General features: G+C 41.2%; 1 protein-coding gene across 1 annotated transcript in view; it reads left to right on the top strand.

Moving 5' to 3' along the window:
- Positions 1–18,815, top strand: part of LOC137378444 (cadherin-22-like) — a 755,591-nt gene that overhangs the window by 452,309 nt on the left and 284,467 nt on the right. Inside the window, exon 6 of the mRNA XM_068048769.1 lies at positions 10,111–10,364. Coding sequence (XP_067904870.1) covers positions 10,111–10,364 — 254 coding nt within the window. The remainder of the gene's footprint in view (positions 1–10,110; positions 10,365–18,815) is intronic.

The following is an 18,815-nucleotide window of genomic DNA, read 5'->3' as shown; positions in this document are numbered from 1 at the left end:
TGTATATCTACAGCAGTTATGGAGTATTGTCTATACTGACAACAGTTATGGAATGTTGTTTATGCCTACAGCTATTATAGAATGATGTGTATATCTACAGACATTATGGCATGTTGTGTATACTGACACCTGTTATGGAATGTTGTGTATGCCTACAGCAATTATAGAATGTTGTGCATACCTACAGCAGTTATGGAGTGTTGTGCATATCTGCAGCAGCTGTGGAATGTTGTGTATTTGTAAGCAGTTATGGAGTGCTGTGTATACTTACAGCCATTGTGGAATATTGTGTTTACCTACTGCAGTTATGGAGTGTTGTGTATATCTACTGCAGTTATGGAGTGTTGTGTATATCTACAGCAGTTATGGAATGTTGTGTATACCTAAGCAGTTATGGAATATTTTCTATACTGACAACAGTTATGGAATGTTGTTTATGTCTACAGCTGTTATGGAATGATGTGTATATCTAAAGATGTTATGGTGAGTTGTGTATACCGACACCTGTTATGGAATGTTGTGAATGCCAAAAGCACTTGTGGAATGGTGTGTATACCGACAGTGGTTATGGAATGTTGTGAATACCTACAGCAGTTATGGAACATTATGTATATCTACTGCAGTTATGGAATGTTGTCTATATCTCAGCAGTTATGGAGTGTTGTATGTATCTACAGTGGATATGGAATGTTGTGTATACCTAATCAATTATGGAGTGTTGTGTATATCTGCAGCGGTGATAGAGTGTTGTGTATACCTAAACAATTATGGAGTGTTGTGTATATCAACATCAGTTAGGGAACATTGTGTATATTTACTGCAGTTATGGAATGTTGTTTATATCTTAGCAGTTATGAAATGTTGTGTATACTAAGTAGTTATGGAGTGTGGTGCATATCTAAAGCAGATGTGGAATGTTGTGCTTATCTAAGCAGTTATGGGAAGTTGTGTATACCTACAGCTGTTGTAGAGTATTGTATATACCTACTGCAGTTATGAAGTGCTGTGTATATCTACAGCAGTTATGGAACGTTGTGTATATCTACTGCAGTTTTGGAATGTTTTGTATATCTACAGCAGTTATGGAATGTTGTGTATACTTACAGCCGTTGTGGAATATTGTGTATTCCTGCAGCACTTATGGAGTGTTGTCTATATCTAAGCAGTTATGGAGTGTTGTGAATACCTAAACAATTCAGGAGTGTTGTGTATATCTACAGCAGTTATGGAGTATTGTCTATACTGACAACAGTTATGGAATGTTGTTTATGCCTACAGCTATTATAGAATGATGTGTATATCTACAGACATTATGGCATGTTGTGTATACTGACACCTGTTATGGAATGTTGTGTATGCCTACAGCAATTATAGAATGTTGTGCATACCTACAGCAGTTATGGAGTGTTGTGCATATCTGCAGCAGCTGTGGAATGTTGTGTATTTGTAAGCAGTTATGGAGTGCTGTGTATACTTACAGCCATTGTGGAATATTGTGTTTACCTACTGCAGTTATGGAGTGTTGTGTATATCTACTGCAGTTATGGAGTGTTGTGTATATCTACAGCAGTTATGGAATGTTGTGTATACCTAAGCAGTTATGGAATATTTTCTATACTGACAACAGTTATGGAATGTTGTTTATGTCTACAGCTGTTATGGAATGATGTGTATATCTAAAGATGTTATGGTGAGTTGTGTATACCGACACCTGTTATGGAATGTTGTGAATGCCAAAAGCACTTGTGGAATGGTGTGTATACCGACAGTGGTTATGGAATGTTGTGAATACCTACAGCAGTTATGGAACATTATGTATATCTACTGCAGTTATGGAATGTTGTCTATATCTCAGCAGTTATGGAGTGTTGTATGTATCTACAGTGGATATGGAATGTTGTGTATACCTAATCAATTATGGAGTGTTGTGTATATCTGCAGCGGTGATAGAGTGTTGTGTATACCTAAACAATTATGGAGTGTTGTGTATATCAACATCAGTTAGGGAACATTGTGTATATTTACTGCAGTTATGGAATGTTGTTTATATCTTAGCAGTTATGAAATGTTGTGTATACTAAGTAGTTATGGAGTGTGGTGCATATCTAAAGCAGATGTGGAATGTTGTGCTTATCTAAGCAGTTATGGGAAGTTGTGTATACCTACAGCTGTTGTAGAGTATTGTATATACCTACTGCAGTTATGAAGTGCTGTATATATCTACAGCAGTTATGGAACGTTGTGTATATCTACTGCAGTTTTGGAATGTTTTGTATATCTACAGCAGTTATGGAATGTTACATATACTTAAGCGGCACAGTGGTTTGCACCATAGCCTCACGGCTCCAGCGACCCGGGTTCAGTTCTGGTTACTGCCAATGTGCAGTTTGCAAGTTCTGCTGTGACTGCGTGGGTTTCCACCGGGTGCTCCGATTTCCTCCCACAGCCAAAGACTTGCAGATTGATAAGTAATTTGGCCATTGTAAATTTCCCCGAGTGTAGGTAGGTGGTAGGAGAATGGTGGGGATGTGGTAGGGAATATGGGGTTAATGTAAGATTTGTATAAATGGGTGGTTGTTGGTCGGCACAGACTCAGTGGGCCGAAGGGCCTGTTTCAGTGCTGTATCTCTACATAATAAAAAATAAATAAGTTGTGGAGTGCTGTGTATATCTACAGCAGTTATGAAATGTTGTGTATATCTACAGCAGTTATGCAATTTTGTGTCTATCTACAGGACTTACTGAGTATTGTTTAGATCTACAGTGGTTCTGAAATGTGTGTACCTTCAGCAGTTATGGAATGCTGTGTATACATAAGCAGTTATGGAATGTTGTGTATACCGACACCAGTTATGGAATGTTGTGTATGCCTACAGCAGCTATGGAATGTTGTATATATCTACAGCAGTTATGGAATTTTGTGTATACCTACAGCAGTTATTGGAGTGTTGTCTATTCCTACAGCAGTTGTGGAATCTTCTGTATATCTTCAGTATTGTGTATACCTCCCGCAGTCATGGAATGTTGTAAATCCCTCCAGCAGTTATGGAATGTTGTTCATATCTATAGCAGTTATGGAATGTTGGGTATATCTACAGTCTTGAGCTGCCAGCTTTTGGGGTCTGTATCAGATTTTTAATGAACTCTTAGGTCAGTTTTTGTTAAGTCTTCTCAGTGTGCAGTTGCATTCAATTTGACTGAATGAAAATATGGGCTCTCCTACATTTATCTTCCTTCTTATGTTACAAGGTTTTTACTGTTGTAATAAAAACATAGAATGCTGTATGTTTTAAAAACTGAAAAAAGGATTTCTCAGTGGACATTGACACCTGCAAATAGCTGAAATTTTTGGATGTTTTGAAAGGAAGCTGGCTTTGTGTACAAGGACAGAAAAGCAGTCAATTTCAAGGAAACCAGCAAGTGGTTTGTCCTCCCAGGAGCAACTCTTTGAATGACAAGGCAGACTGCCTGTCTGCATGTGAACTGTTTAGGAAGGCTTGACTTTCACTTTGGACCCTTTAAAAAGCCAGTGAGTCGGACAAAGAGCAGGCATTTGAAATTTGGTTTTTGACCTGTCTGAGGATCAGAGAGGAAGACACAGAAAAAGTGTTACCTCTCTCTGTAAAGGAATCCTGCTTCTCTTGAGAAGTAACCCTTTATTTCAAAGGTGGCAGATTCCTATTGCATGCTGTCTCTGAAGTATCCCAGCATCGTGTGGTTCCTGTTGCCTCCTGTGTTTTAAGAAATCCTGAAATCTGAAGAAATATTCTACTGCTATACTCAGGCTGTAAAACCTGAGAACACCTGTTGCTACACCCCTGAGGAAAGACCTATGTGAAGCCTGCTGCAGTTGAATTGCCTTGAACGCCTACCCATCACAGACTGTTCATCAACCTCACCTGGAGAGACTTCGAGTGGCATTTGACTATTCAACTCTGGGACACCTCACCAAACTGAACAACCTCCTACCAGAACGTGACAGACAAAGTTCTTTTATTATTCCTTCTATTTCTATGGAACAGCTGTAAACCAAAATCCTTTTCCCCGGTTACACATTTAAAAAAATCTTTGTGTGATGAGGGTTAGGGAAATAAGGAGCTTTTCCTATATAGAGTTATCTCATTATTGGTTAAGACTTGTTTTTATAATAAATAGTTAATGTTGTTGTTGATTAAAGAAACCTGGTTGGCGTGCTTTATTCTGGGGGACATATAGGGTATGTAATTGGCTGTTTTTCGGTCGGTGGAAAAGTTTATTGATATGCTGTGACCCGTGGAGAAGTGGGACTGAATTAACAGTGCACTCCTCTCACCTCAATTGTCACACTTACAAAAAGCATTTGTTAAACTATCTGGCACTGTTGAACACTCGATCTCATGGTCCATTGCACTTGGAGTCAAAAATATTGAGTTGCTTTTGGTAATGCTTGGAAGTTGTTCCAGATTGTTCCATGATAGAGGCTTATGCTGCAACCACCTGGGCAGACTAAAACTGGACATTTCTCGATTGCTAAACTACTAAGATATTAACCAAGTAAGTCCTTTTGAACATTGAATTGATGGAGCTGGGCGGAAATTGAAGCCCAATCTTATCAGCAGAGATACAAAAGCAAAATGCTGCAAATCTATAATAAAAACAGAAAATATTGGAAATACTCAGCAGGCCCAGTAGCATCTGTGGAGAGAGAAACAGAGTTAATATTGCAGGTTGGTGACCTTTCACCACATCATTTGTGGTTCTTTCCATACAGAAGTGAGAAGCATTGCACAACATTTTCCGCTCTTACTCTACAATGAATTCTTTATTCGATACCATCCACATGATCACTCATTGTTTAAACTCTGCCACTATCAGAGCCAAGAGCACCTCAATTCCCTTAAACTCATCAATTTTTAACTTACATTGTTTATGATCCATTGATCTCATTGGCTGAGTCATAAGCTCACACCAGGCTCCTCTATCATTTTCTCATTCCTATTTCAATCTCCTGCGCTCTGCTTGTATTGCCAGTTGACTCCCTAACCCTTAGATTGTAGCAGTGGTAGCTGCCAGTTGTAACTAAGCCAGCATAGCCAATACGTTCTTCAATCATTATTGTACAACGTACATTCTCTTTCATCACATCACTTACTCTATTTTCACTTACCTGCACCCAAAGCGGAGCTATGCATCCTACCACATGCCTCACTGCTTTAAATGGCAGCAGTTTTCTCATTCACCAGCCTCTCTGTATGGGTCATCACCATCTCTGACTCACCTGTTTTGGTCATTACGGTGACCAACACACTACTAGCTATGTCAACAAGCTTCTTTTGAAGAGCTTCCCTGACAGTCATCATGGTGGCTCAAACTACTAGAGCAATAAACCCATATACCAGGACAAATGGTTTCCTATCTAAATGAAATTTGGTTTTGTATATGTTTAGTTTAGTTTAGTTTAGTTTAGAGATACAGCACTGAAACAGGCCCTTCGGCCCACCGAGTCTATGCCGACCATCAACCACCCATTTATACTAATCATACACTAACCCATATTCCTACCACATCCCCACCTGTCCCTATATTTCCCTACCACCTACCTATACTAGTGGCAATTTATAATGGCCTATTTACCTACCAACCTGCAAGTCTTTTGGCTTGTGGGAGGAAACCGGAGCACCCGATCTTCCTGGGCACTCAATCAGGAATGTTGCTAGTCAGGTCCTGCTGTGGTCACCAACTTAACCAGTTCATTATTTCTAGCTACAGTACAAATCTACAAGTCATTTAGAAGTAAAACGAAAGCAAAAATGTTAATTACATGAGATTAAGCCAAATTCTAACCCTACATGTGCATGTATACACGACTAGGGTATCTTCCACTTTGCTTTTAAAAACATTAAAAGTAATAGTTTCCCCAATCTTTATCAATCAAAAAATAGTCACAAGAAAATGGAAATGTGACGAAGCCCCACTCCCGACATTATGCTAAGAATCTAGGCTGACTCTTGAGTGCTGCATTACAAAAGTCGTTCAGGATGAGACATTAAATCTAAGTCCCACCTGCCTGTTCAGGTAGATGTTAAAGATCCCAAATCACTATTTGAAGAGAGAAGGGGAGTTCTCCTTGTATCCTGGCTGAAATTTATCCCTTAACCAGCATCACTAAAACAAATCAACTGGTCATTTAGTTCATTTGTCAGACCTTCCTATGTGCAAAATAGCTGCCACAAAAGTACACCGTCTACACTTAAGTTCTAGCTGTGATTCACTGGCTTTTGTTACTTTGCTAATGTTGACTGTTCTCTATAGATCTAAGGAGTTATTCTGTGTCACCCCTCCCCACTCCCAATAGGGAGCTTCGTTAGATGGTAACATGGATCAGAGAATAGGGACTACAATGTTGTAGCTTGATTTCCAATTCACACTACTAGCACAGGATTGTGAAATCCCCCTTATATAGGCATTTTTGATAGTGAAACTCTGACTTGCTCATCTATTATTCCAACTCTAATTCTTCCTTTAATAAGGCTCCCTGGAAGGGATCTATATTGACAAGACCTGGTCTTTTTTCACAAATTTATGATGTGCAGACCAATATTCCCTCTAAGTTCTGCAGCTGCGCAGCAACACAACTGTCCCCGCCTAGGCTGCACACAAGTCAGTTCCTTTAAATGATCGCATGTATGTGGCTCCGCAAAAAAAAAAATTGATTGTGCACTTAAACAAATCACCCGTGCACTCCATAAAATGATTAAAGGGAATGATGACTTGACCAATGTTTTTCCCTTATGTTTGAAGCCTGGTTCTTTCATATGAAACACTCTTCTGAGGTGTGAAATATTCCCCAGAATTTCATTAATACACGTCGGTTCCATTCATCCTCTCCGAAAACATACACAAATATAAAACACTGTCTATTGCTTCCTTATTGAGTGCACACAACAAAATATGAGCCTGCGCTTTATCTGGTTTATTCTTAATATTGCATACAAGTCAAAAGATGGTTTCCAATTCATTCTTGCTTTTGTGATATTTCCTTCTAATCTCAAATGATTCAGGAGCTTTAAATCTTCCCCTTCCGTTCCACTTTTGCCTCCATGTCATGGCTTGTAGCCTATTTTAAGAAGAACACTCCAGAGGCTGTCTGCAGTAAGTCTCCAGTTTTGTTGCAAAGTGTCAACTACTTTCTCAGAACACAAGGCATTTTTATTTGAGTTCTACTCAACTTTATGCACATTATTATAGGGGCTAAAGAAATTCCCCCAGCAAATAGGATTCAGGGTTATTGGGCTGAAAAAATGAGAAGTTGTATGGGGGAGCTAGATGTAGTGCCCTACCCCTCCCAGAAAATGATTACATTGCCATTTGCTGTTTGGTGATAGACTGTGGTGTCCATTGAGCTTGTACCAAAGGCTGAGAAAATGCACTGTTTTTTCCACAAATTCAGTTAATTCTACCTTATGCAAAAGTTCTCAGATTTTGCAATATTTCCAGCATTTCTTTGAAGTAAGCTTAAAATGTAGTTATATTCAGTATTATATTGGGACCACTTTGTTCTTTTGTGGCTTGTTTGGTTCCATAGGGGAGAATCTGCCAGTATGCCATCTTATGCAAACTATCTCCGTCTTGAGATGCGATGAACCAGTTGAGTATGCGTGGAACTGCAGTTGCACAGTGTTTTTTTTCTCTATAATTAATGCTTGTGTGGTATTATTGGAAGGTCAGGCTAATGCTATCTACCTTGTTTTAAGGTTAGCCACAAAGAGATGGCATGTGACATGTGTGTAGTGCAAGATATGGGCCCATCATGGGTCCTCAGTGTACCAACAGGCAGCACGTTTGCACGGTGTCAGAATATTGAGTCTCTGCAACAGAGATCTGTGTGTTTGAGTAGTAATTTGCCCTACTCTGCAACTTCAGAATTTGGTGATGGTTCAAAAGTAAAAGATTGTCAAATGGTGAGGCCATAATGAACTTCAGAAACTGATAGAAGGTTCGCAGAATGAACAGACACAGGGCTGGTGCAACTTAACATTACTTAATATCTTTTGGGAGGTAAGAACAAGGAAAGGAAATAAACACTTAATAGAAAGGCATTGAAGAATGTGCCTGGACAGAGTGATCTGTGGATTCAAATATATAATTCCCTGAGAGTACAAGTGCAGATCGATAAAGCCATAAAAATGCAAAATAATTTTCGGGTTTTATCATTAGTAACACACAATCACAAGAATGAAGAAGTAACAATCACTTTATATGTGTCAGCTGTGGCTCAGTTAGTAGCACTTGCCCCCTCAAAGTCAGAGGGTTGTGGGTTTAAGTCCCTCTCCAGAGACTTGAGGACAAAAATCTAGGCTGACACTTCAGTACCGTACTGAGGGAATGCTGCACTGTTGGAGGTGCTATTTTTCAGATAAGCCCATTAAACTGCTCTCTAAGTGAATGCAAAAGATTCCATTTCAACTTTTCAAAGAAGAGCACGGGAGTTATCCTTGGTGTCTTGGCCAATATTTATTCTTCCATCAACATCACAAAAACAGAATATTTGTCATTATCACTTTGCTGTTTGTGGGAGCATGCCATGCGCAAATTGGTAGCTACATTACAACAGTGACTGTACTTCAAAAGTACTTTATTGGCTGTAAAGGGCTTTGGGACGTCCTGAGGCCATGAAAGGTGCTACATAAATGCAAGTCCTTTATACAAAAGAGTGATTAGGCCCCAGCCAGAGTATAATGGGATTTTGAGAACCTTGTTATGGAAAAAGCATAAAACCCATAACATATGGGCGGCGCAGTGGCGCAGTGGTTAGCACCGCAGCCTCACAGCTCCAGGGACCCGGGTTCGATTCTGGGTACTGCCTGTGCGGAGTTTGCAAGTTCTCCCTGTGACTGCGTGGGTTTTCGCCGGGTGCTCCGGTTTCCTCCCACATCCAAAGACTTGCAGGTGATAGGTAAATTGGCCGTTGTAAATTGCCCCTAGTGTAGGGAGGTGATAGGGAATATGGGATTACTGTAGGGTTAGTATAAATGGGTGGTTGTTGGTCGGCACAGACTCGGTGGGCCGAAGGGCCTGTTTCAGTGCTGTATCTCTTAAAAAAAAATAAAAATAAAATAAATAAACATGCCGCATAGATTCACCAGGATGATGTCTGGGAAACTATGGCTATGAGAAGTGGCTCAAGAAATTGGTGTTATTTCCATCGGGGCAGAAAGAATAAAGATTTAATAGAGGTTTTTAAAATTATGATGGGCAATGAGAGAGTTAATGGGGAAAGAGTATTTCTTCTGCAGAATCAGTGGTGAGGAGTCATCAATTAAAAATTATTGCTAAGAGAAAAAAGAAAGAAGTTAGGAGATGTTTTTTCACACAAGATTGTTGCAGCATAGAATATTTTACTACGGGGAATGGTTTGTCCGCAAGATCAGGCTGTTTGTAGGTCTCTGAAGACTGCCACTGTCTACAAGGTTCTGCAGGCTTTTATCCTTGTGGGCTTAATACAAAAGGGATTCCTCACTTGCTCTCAATCCTTTGATAGAGTAATCGGCATATGTTTACTCAGTATTAATTTTAGATTTCACTACTGTGCATAATAAGGCCAATGTTGGGTTAGTCATGGCTGCTGTAGTTCACGCTCCTTTGCAGGGGCCTCCCCAGAATCAGTCTCTTGAATTTACATTTTTTATGCATTACTATGGTGTGTGGTGGATGCATAATGAGGAAGGTAGATCGCTTAGCTTGTAGTGACCAACAGACCTAATGAAATGAGTCACTTCCCGGCCAAATCAATCAACAGCATTGACTTATGGAAGAGCAAAATAATTTTCCTGGCTATTGCACACAATGCTTAACTACCTCTTTACAAGGCAATCCATAAAACAGCTGTTTCTTACTAAAAGACCTAATGATTAGAGGCACATGAAAGGTACTGAAAAATCCTTATGAATATATTTGCTATCCCACATGCTGTGGTAGAGTTCATCACCAAAGATTGCATCAAGCTTTTCAACAGGTGAACCTCTGCAATATGTTGGTAACATAAGTGAAGGTAAGAGGAATGGTAGAAGTATTGGGTTTTTAAAAATAACATTTATTAAATAAACTAACCTGTTACTGTAATTCTTTCAGCCACTGGACTTTGAAACCAAGAGGACACATAGTCTGCTGCTGGAGGCAGTGAATAAGCATGTTGACCCTCAGTTTGAGAACCTCAGATCTTTCAAGGACTGGACCAGTGTCAGGGTGATGGTAAAAGATGTCAACGAGCCACCTGTGTTCACCTCGCAAGCGAATGTGATAGATGTTCAAGAAGACATTCGTGTTGGAAGTATCGTTGGCTCGATAACTGCACGGGATCCTGACTTAACAAACAGTCCCATCAGGTACAGGTCTCTCCATTCTAGCTGCCCCAATTGTGTGTGGAAGTAGAACTGGAGCCAAATAACTGTTGTGCCATCTATATGCATGTGTATTCATAGGTTCATGTGTGTCAGAAGCACCTCATTAAATAAATACTCATTTATTCACCATATTTGCTTTCTTGGGTCAACCTTAGCTTAGAGAGTAATACTCTCTGCCCTGAGTCAGAAGGTTGTGAGTTTTAATCCCATTCCAGGCACTTGACTACTACCATCCTTCTGTGCTCTCAGGTGAACATTAAAGATTCCATGTCATTGTTTGAAAAAGAGTTCTTCCAGGTATCCTGGCCAATAGTTATCCTACGTTACCTCATTACTGTTCGTGGGAGCTTGCTGTGTGTAAATTGGCCGCTGTGTTTCCTGCATTGCAAAAGTGACTACACTTCAAAAGTACTTCATTGGTTGTAAAGCGTTTTGGGGCATTCTAAGGTAGTTGTTACGACCAGGTGAGAAAGAGGTCTAGGATTCCCTTTTAGCCTTCATCTGGTCTTACTGTTACAGGGTTTAATTTTAAACACACCATGTTTTTAGATCCCCCTTGGTGAATCCTTGTTCACCGCTTTCCAATTATAAGGCAAAGAAACCAGCACAAACAGGCTTTCTTAGGTTTAAAGAAGAAAAGTTGAAATTTATTAAACTTAAACTAAAACTCTAATTTGGTTAACACCTATGGATATACGCTGTGCCCCACGCGAGCATGCATATGCGATGCACGCATGCAAATAGAGACAGAAAAGTGCAGAAGAAAAATAAAATGGAAAGGTTTGAGGCAATATCTGAAGAGTTGTTGTTACGGTTCTTCAAGCTCACTGTGGAGTCCTTTATTGTAGGTAGATCTTGCTTTTCATTGGGGCCCAGTATTCTTCTTAAACCTTGTTTGCTGTAGGAGACTTTTCTCTCTTGGGGTTCATGTATCTTCAGTGGATTCAGAGGCTTGTGAGAAAGAGAGATGGGAGCAGACAGGAGACAGATCTTCACAGTCCAGGAGCAAACAATCTTTCGGCCCAAACTCTTAGTATGAATTCAAAAAACTCAGGTTGCCCAGCAGGTTATCAAGTGTCTAGCTGATTTGACCTTGTCCATTGTGTATTCAGCCATCTTAGCAGTCAACCAAGAATGCGAGCACCCCCACCTTCAATGTCTGCTGACCAAAAACTCCATTGTGGGTTGAATGTGTCAGGGAATGGCTGCTTTGTCCTTCCAAACAACGTCTGTTAATATGCAAATGTATTTCCAGCCACAGCTGATCTGTTTAACAAGTCCTTTCTTTACTCCAGTAACAGTTTATGACAAAATTAATGTGCCTCATTCTTGGCAGGTGGGGACCTAGCATGACAGCTCCACACCCAGCAGAATGAAATGCAATTTGAGAAAAGCACACTTCATTAAAAGGGTCGAAAGAAAAATATAAGATACAGAAAAGAAACATGCATTTCTCTCATGCATTCCCAAATCCTAAAACTTATTAAAATTTCCCCCTTTTTGGCATCCCAATAAACATGTGTTTCTTTTTTGGGAATGTTTCTCTCCCGTTTGCTCATTTCCAAGGCTGCCTTGGGTCTTTGTTCCTGCTGAGGTATTTTTTTCTTTTCAGGAGAGTCCATAGTGGATGGGGCTATCCTGAACTCTCTTTCAGTGCTTTGCTGAGTCATGCAAAGGCTTTTGACTTCAGGAGGATTGGTGGTTTTTTTTCTGACTGTGGAGGAGGATTCTTTGCTAATCTCCACTTTTTTCCAAAGGACACTCCTGCCTGCAGGTATTTTTGCAGACTTTACTGCACTCCCATGTGGCACTTCGACTAGGTGAGGCATCACCCTCACAGTTTCTCTGCCCCCTAGAGGACTCTCTTTGTTTCTGCAGGTTCCTGTAAATGCTGTTAGCAACTCTGGTGAGGTGCTTCTAGTGTCTGCATTTATGTAGGAGGATGTGGGGTATAACTTTTCACATTTTTCAGGGTTGGCTGACTGGACAGTAGTGGTTTTCATCTGGATTCCTCCTGGATGTCCTTTAACCTTCCCTCTTGTCACTTTTTCCCCTTCTCTTTCTAATCTGTTGTCAGCCTTGTGCCTGCGTGTTCTTTTTTGTTCTTGGCGGGGGTCCCTGACAGTTCACCAGCCCTCTGCTGGAGGGTCCTTCTAACACTGGTATAGGACTTAGGGGTGCAGGTTTCACTGTAGGTTGGGGTTTCCCCTCAACCTGGCACATGTGGCAACTCCTGCAGTACTCCACCACATCTTTATGGAGTTTTGACCAGTCAAACTGCTGTCTTTCGTATACCAGCATGTACAGCCATTGTAGTCTCGTGGGCCCTTCTTAATATTTTGCTCCGGTACCTCTGCAGCACCACTAACTGGTGAACTATTGTCCACTCCTTGCTCTCAGGTCTGTGAGGAGAGCTCCATTTCCTCATCAGTACCCCATTCTTTAAATAGTAGCTATCAGGGACTCCCTCTGCTTCACTTTCAGACTGGGCAGTCTGTGTTAACGCTTGCAATACTGGATTGGCTCGCTGAGCCTCATCTAGGGAAAATCAATTTAATTCATTCCCTGGGTCTCCTAACTTTCCAAAGAAAGTCTCAGACAGACAGACCTGGTCATCTGCTTGCAGTGCTAATTCAGTCTCCTCTGGGGGAGCTGGTTTGATCATGGCCTGATTCACTACACATTCAGGGAAACTGCAGGGGTCCGTCTCCTGCCACTGCCCTATCTCTCTGACCTCCTGCGGTCTTTCTCACTACTGGGGGGGCTACCACCTTCACAACCGCCAGATTATTACCTAGGAACAGGTCAACCCCATCCACAGGCAAACTAGGGACAATCCCTACGGTCACCGGTCCCGAAACTAGGTCGCACAGGTACAGGCATACCCTGCCCTCTAATACCATTCATCACCATTCTAGCATTCACTGCACTCTCTGGGGAAAAGGTCTGGCCTTTTCCCAGTAAAAGGGATCTACTGGCCCCTGTGTCCCTGAGAATCACCATGGGCTTGCTTGCCCCACTCGAGGGGTATGGGGTTACTTTCTCTTCAGATACAAAATCCTGATAACCTTCAGGAATCCTACTATCTTTTCCTGCACTTCCAGGAGTAAGTTTCCTGGGTCACACTCTTACTGCAGTCAAAGGCACAGCTTGTTCTGTTGTGCTTTCCATCAGGTTCTCTTCTTCACCCAGCAGGTGTGCCCTGATTAACCCTACGGGTTTTCCCTTTAGTTTCCAGCAGTCAGCTTTTAAATGCCCTGCTTTATTACAATGGAAGCACACAGGTCTCTGGGTCTCATTCATGTTCATAGCACCTTCCTTTTTGGCTTGAGGAGGGCCCCTTGTGTCTCCTGCTTTCCTTTCTCTCCCAGGACTGCTTGGGCTCCTATCACCTTCCCACCCTTTGTCCTTTTTGGATTTGTGGGCGTGACTAAGAAAGGTTCTCCCCTGGCAAGCTGACTTATAAATTAAAGCAAACTCATCGGTCAGAACAACTGCTTGCTGAGCTCTCTGGACCCGCTGCTCCTCTACATGGGTCTTTATGGAGAGTGGGAGAGAGTGTTTAAATTCCTCTAACAGAATTACTTCTCTGAGATTCTCATAGCTGAGCTGTACTTTAAGAGCCCTCAGCCACTGCAAAAGTCAGCTGTTTACTTCTTTCAAACTCCAGATAAGATTGATTAGCGTGCTTCTAAAAGGTTCTAAACTTTTGTCGATAGGCTTCAGGTACTAATTCATATGCCCCGAGAATAGCATTTTTGGTCAGTTCATAATTTGACGAGCTCTCATCTGGCTACAGGGAATAAAGCTTATGGGCTTTTCCAGTTAGCTTGCTTTGCAGTAAAAGAGACCAGATCTCAGCTGGCCATTGTAGCTGCCTTGCCAGTTTCTCAAAGGACCCAAAAAATCCTTCTACATCCTCCTCATTGAAACTTGGAATTAGTTGAGTGAGTTTTAACAATTGTGTATCCAGACCTGTATGACGCCATGCTTTCACTGGAGTTACTCTGTCACCCTCTAGTTAACTCAAGCCGCTTCAGCTCTCTTTCTTCGCATTCTTTCAGGACTATTCTTTCTCTCTCCTCTCTCTCTCTTGTTCCTGCTCCTGTTATTCTTTCTCTCTCTCTCTCCTCTTTTTCTTTCTCTTCCTGTTCCTTCTGGAAGGCTCTCTCTTTCTCCCTCTCTCTTTCCTCAAATTCAAGTTTCCTCTGTTCCAATTATATCTTTGCTAACAATACCCTGTCGGATTCTGCTTCTAACCCTGTTTCTGCTTCTTCAGATTCAAGGGAAAACTAGTTTGCCACTAGTCTTAGGAGTTCAGACTTCCTAGCCTTGCCATGTACAGTGATCCCACACTGCTCAGCCATTTTCCTCAACTCCTCCATAGACAGTGCTTTTAACTTATCCCAAGTTACTTCACCCTGGCTTGGAGAGCTACTTGTTTCAGTTGTAGACATGTTAGTATTCTAGCACACACAACCGCATGAAAATCTGTATTGAAATCTTCTGTAATAAAAGCAAAATGTATTGAAATCTTTTTCTTTTTTGTTTGGGAATGATTTGGCTTCTCACTTCCACATTCTCTCATTTGTCTGTGGGTCAATTCCAGATGCTAGCACCCAAATCTCTGTTATGACCAGGTGAGAAAGAGGTCTAGGGTTCCCTTTCAGCCTTCACCTGGTCTTACTGTAACAGGGTTTAATTTTAAACACACCAAGTTTTTAGCTCCCCCTTGGTGATTCCTTGTTCACCACTTTCCAATTGTAAGGCAAAGAAACCAGCACAAACAGGCTTTCTTAGGTTTAGAGAAGAAAAGTTGAAATTTATTCAACTTAAACTTTAACTCCAATTCGGTTAATATCTGCAGATACACGCCATGCCCCACGCTAGCATGCATATGCGATACACACATGCAAAAAGAGACAGAAAAGTGCAGAAGAAAAATGAAGTGGAAAGGTTGGAGGCAATATCTGAAGAGTTGTTGTTATGGTTCTTCGAGCTCACTGTGGAGTCCTTGATTGTAGGTAGATCTTGCTTTTCATTGGGACCCAGTATTCTTCTTAAAGCTTGTTCACAGTCGAAGACTTTTCTCTCTTGGGGTTCATGTGTCTTCAGTGGATTCAGAGGTTTGTGAGAAAGAGTTGGGAGCAGTTGGGAGAGAGATCTTCTCAGTCCAGGAGCAAACAGATTTCTGCCCAAACTGTTTGTACAAATTCAAAAAACTCCATTTGCCCAACAGGTTAGTCATGTGACTAGCTGGTTTGACCATGTCTGTTTGTGTATTCGGCCATTTTAGCAGTTAATCTGGAATACAATCTCCCCAACCTTCAATGTGTGGTGATCAAAAGTCCATTGGGGTTGAATGTCAGGGATTGGCTGCTTTGTCCTTCCAAACACTGTCTGTTAATATGCAAATATCTTTCCAGCCACGGCTGATCTGTTTAACAAGTCCTTTCTTCACTCCAGTAACAGTTTGAAATCAATGTTCATGACAAAATTCATCTGCCTCATTCTTGATAGGTGGGGGCCAAGCATGACAGTAGTGAAAAGTACATTATAAATTATAACCCTTTCTTATTGTCCATTTAGACATTTTAAAGTGGAAGATATTATGACTTTTCGCAACTTCCAATATAGGGCGGGATTTACTTGAAATCAGGTCCCAAAGGGTGTTGTGGAATTCAGTCTAGAAATTGCAGCAGTTCCACCAGGCAGTCATGCTGCATGTCCTGCATCACTCTGAAGGCAGTTCCTACTGCTTTGAGCTGCAAGGATTGGTATATGACTGGAGGCGTTTTGATACAACTGAGTAACTCGTGAGGCCAGTTCAGAGAGAAGTTAAGAATCAGCCACATTGATGTGGCTCTGGAATCACATATAGGCCAGATCGAGTAAGGACAGCAGGTTTTCTTCCCTAAAGGATATGAGTGAGCTACAGGAATTTGTAAAATTCCATGATTCCATGATTTTAAATATCTCCATAAGCAATTGGAGGAGTAGGCCATACAACCCTTCAACCTGCTCCACCATTCAATAACATCATGGCTGAACTTCTACATCAACTCCACTTTCTGTCCTTTCCTCATATCAATTGATTTACTCAGTGCCCAAAAATCTAATGATCTCAGTCTTGAATATGTTCAGCTGTGCTCTCACAGCTCTCTAGGGTAGAGAATTCCAAAGATTCACAATCCTCTGACTGAAGACTTTTTCTCCTTGTCTCAGCCCTAAATGGACAACCCTTATCCTGAGACTAAGATCCCTTATTCGAGACTCTCCAACCAGGGGAAATAGCTTCTCAGCATCTGCCCTTCACTCCTCATTCTTCTAAATTCCAGAGAATATCAATCTATTCTACTTAATTTCTCTTCATAGAACAGTCCTGGCATCCCAAGAATGAACATTCCTTGCATCCCCTGGGCAAGTATATCCTTCCTTTGGTAAGGAGACCAAAATTGTACACAGGAATCCAGGTGTGGTCATACCAAAGCTCTGGATAATTGCAGAAAGATTTCCTTACTCTATACTCCAATGCCCTTGCAATAAGGTTAATATACCATTTGCTTTCCTAATTGCTTTCTGTGCCTGCATGCTAACTTTCTGTGATTCATAAATAAGGACTCCCAAATCCCTTCGAATACCAACATTTACCAATCTCTCATCTTTTAAAATATATTCTGCTTTTCCATTCTTCCTGCCAAAGTGAATAATCTGACACTCTCCCACATTATACTCATCGGCCACCTTCTTGGCCAATCACTCAATCACTTAACTGGTCTATATCCCTTTGCAGCTTCTTTGTGTCCTCCTCACAATTTATTTTCGCAGCTTTCAACTTCTTGTAACTCTATAGTACTATTGGAACACAAAAGGGCCTTGTACTGTGGATTATTTAACATTAGATTCAATAAAAACTTTTCACGGTGGAACAGGCCCAAGGAGTTCAAGGACTTACTCCTGTTCCAATGTTCCTAATACCACACTGAAAGATTTGCTGAATTTACTAACCTCCAACCAGGCAGCTCTTCGGTAGAATTTTGGTAGCTATCCCAAATATGGCAGCGCTGCCCTATTAATCACTACAAAGGTGTAAGCATAGTAGAGAACTACACTCTGATCCCGTTCGAGCAACAGGAAGTGACATCACATAGCAACTCCTACTGTGGCTCTGCTTACAGAGTAACACTGTTGCATCTTCTTTCTCAGTGAGTAATTGCATTCATACTGTAACTAGGAATAACATCAAGGAATACTTAGATAGTTTAAATTTTATACAGTAAAGGAAAATAGAAAGAGAGATGATTGGCTCAGTGGGTAAATGTGCCTTGCATGACAGTGCTGAGCCTTACAAATTCGAAGGTCCCAGATTTGATCCATCTTGGGATCTCAAAAAGTGTGATGGTGTTGAAAGGAGCAATAATTGGCCTCTGTGGCTCAGTTGAAAAAGGATAGAGAAAAATGAACAACAATTCCAACTGATGATTGAATGATAAGGAGTTGGTGAGAAGGTTCTTGTAACAAGTTCTTTATGTTGTCTGATGCAACATAAATGAGATGTGTGGAGTCCAGTTGGTTGAAGACCTCAAACAGGTTTATTACAGCTAATTATTATACACAGTACAGAGCTAACTATTTAGAGAACCTTACTCTAGGTGTTACAGTTGCAGAGTCACTCTGAGTCACATGACTGCATCCTGGTACTTGGCTCATTAGCTCACCGAGATCTTAAAAGGACATCACGCTTAAAGGCAATCATACAACATCCCCCTTCTTTCCAAAGGTAAGTCTTGTACGCTAAAAGTAAAAACGCATAGAATTAAATAACATCAAAATTATTTACACAGGTATAGAGATTATGAACTTTACAAGTATAGAGGCTCAAAAGTCATGTATCATTTTGGTGGTTTGACAACTCTTGCTCGGAGAATTTGCATCTCATTAGTTGCTGTTCTTTCTGAAGTTTCTCCCTCTCTGCTTTCAGTTTCTGTTGCTCTGCCTTCAGCCTGCTAACGTACTCTGTTGCTTTTCTCAAGATGACCACTTTTGAGGCCTTGTCATTCCTGAAGAGTTCCGGCACCTCATCTTGAAGAGCCAACAGACAATGCTTCAACTCATTCATCCTCTGCTTCTTCAGTACATTGCGTGTCCTTCACCTCTCCTCATCCTCTGCGTCTGAAGGACTGGGGCTCAAAGTCAAGGACTTGTTGGGGGAGGAGTACTTGGTCTCGTGGAGGTGCCTGTCTGTTCTGACTCATTGTGGTGCTGGCGGTTCTTTAGAGAGCAGAAGTGAAAAGGCATGGCGTAGTTGTGCTATTGCTGGTTTTACAAACTGCACCATTTTTGATGTTGGCCAGAGCCTGTGAGTGGGTTCTGGACCTTGGAGATTTCTCCTTAGTAATGCTCCCCACTGCCAGCCTTTGCTTCTCAGTAGTG

Source organism: Heterodontus francisci, chromosome 16, assembly GCF_036365525.1.
Source record: "Heterodontus francisci isolate sHetFra1 chromosome 16, sHetFra1.hap1, whole genome shotgun sequence".
Classification (NCBI taxonomy): domain Eukaryota; kingdom Metazoa; phylum Chordata; class Chondrichthyes; order Heterodontiformes; family Heterodontidae; genus Heterodontus; species Heterodontus francisci.
Note: the sequence above shows the minus strand (reverse complement) of the source record. Positions and strands in the feature narration are given on the sequence as shown.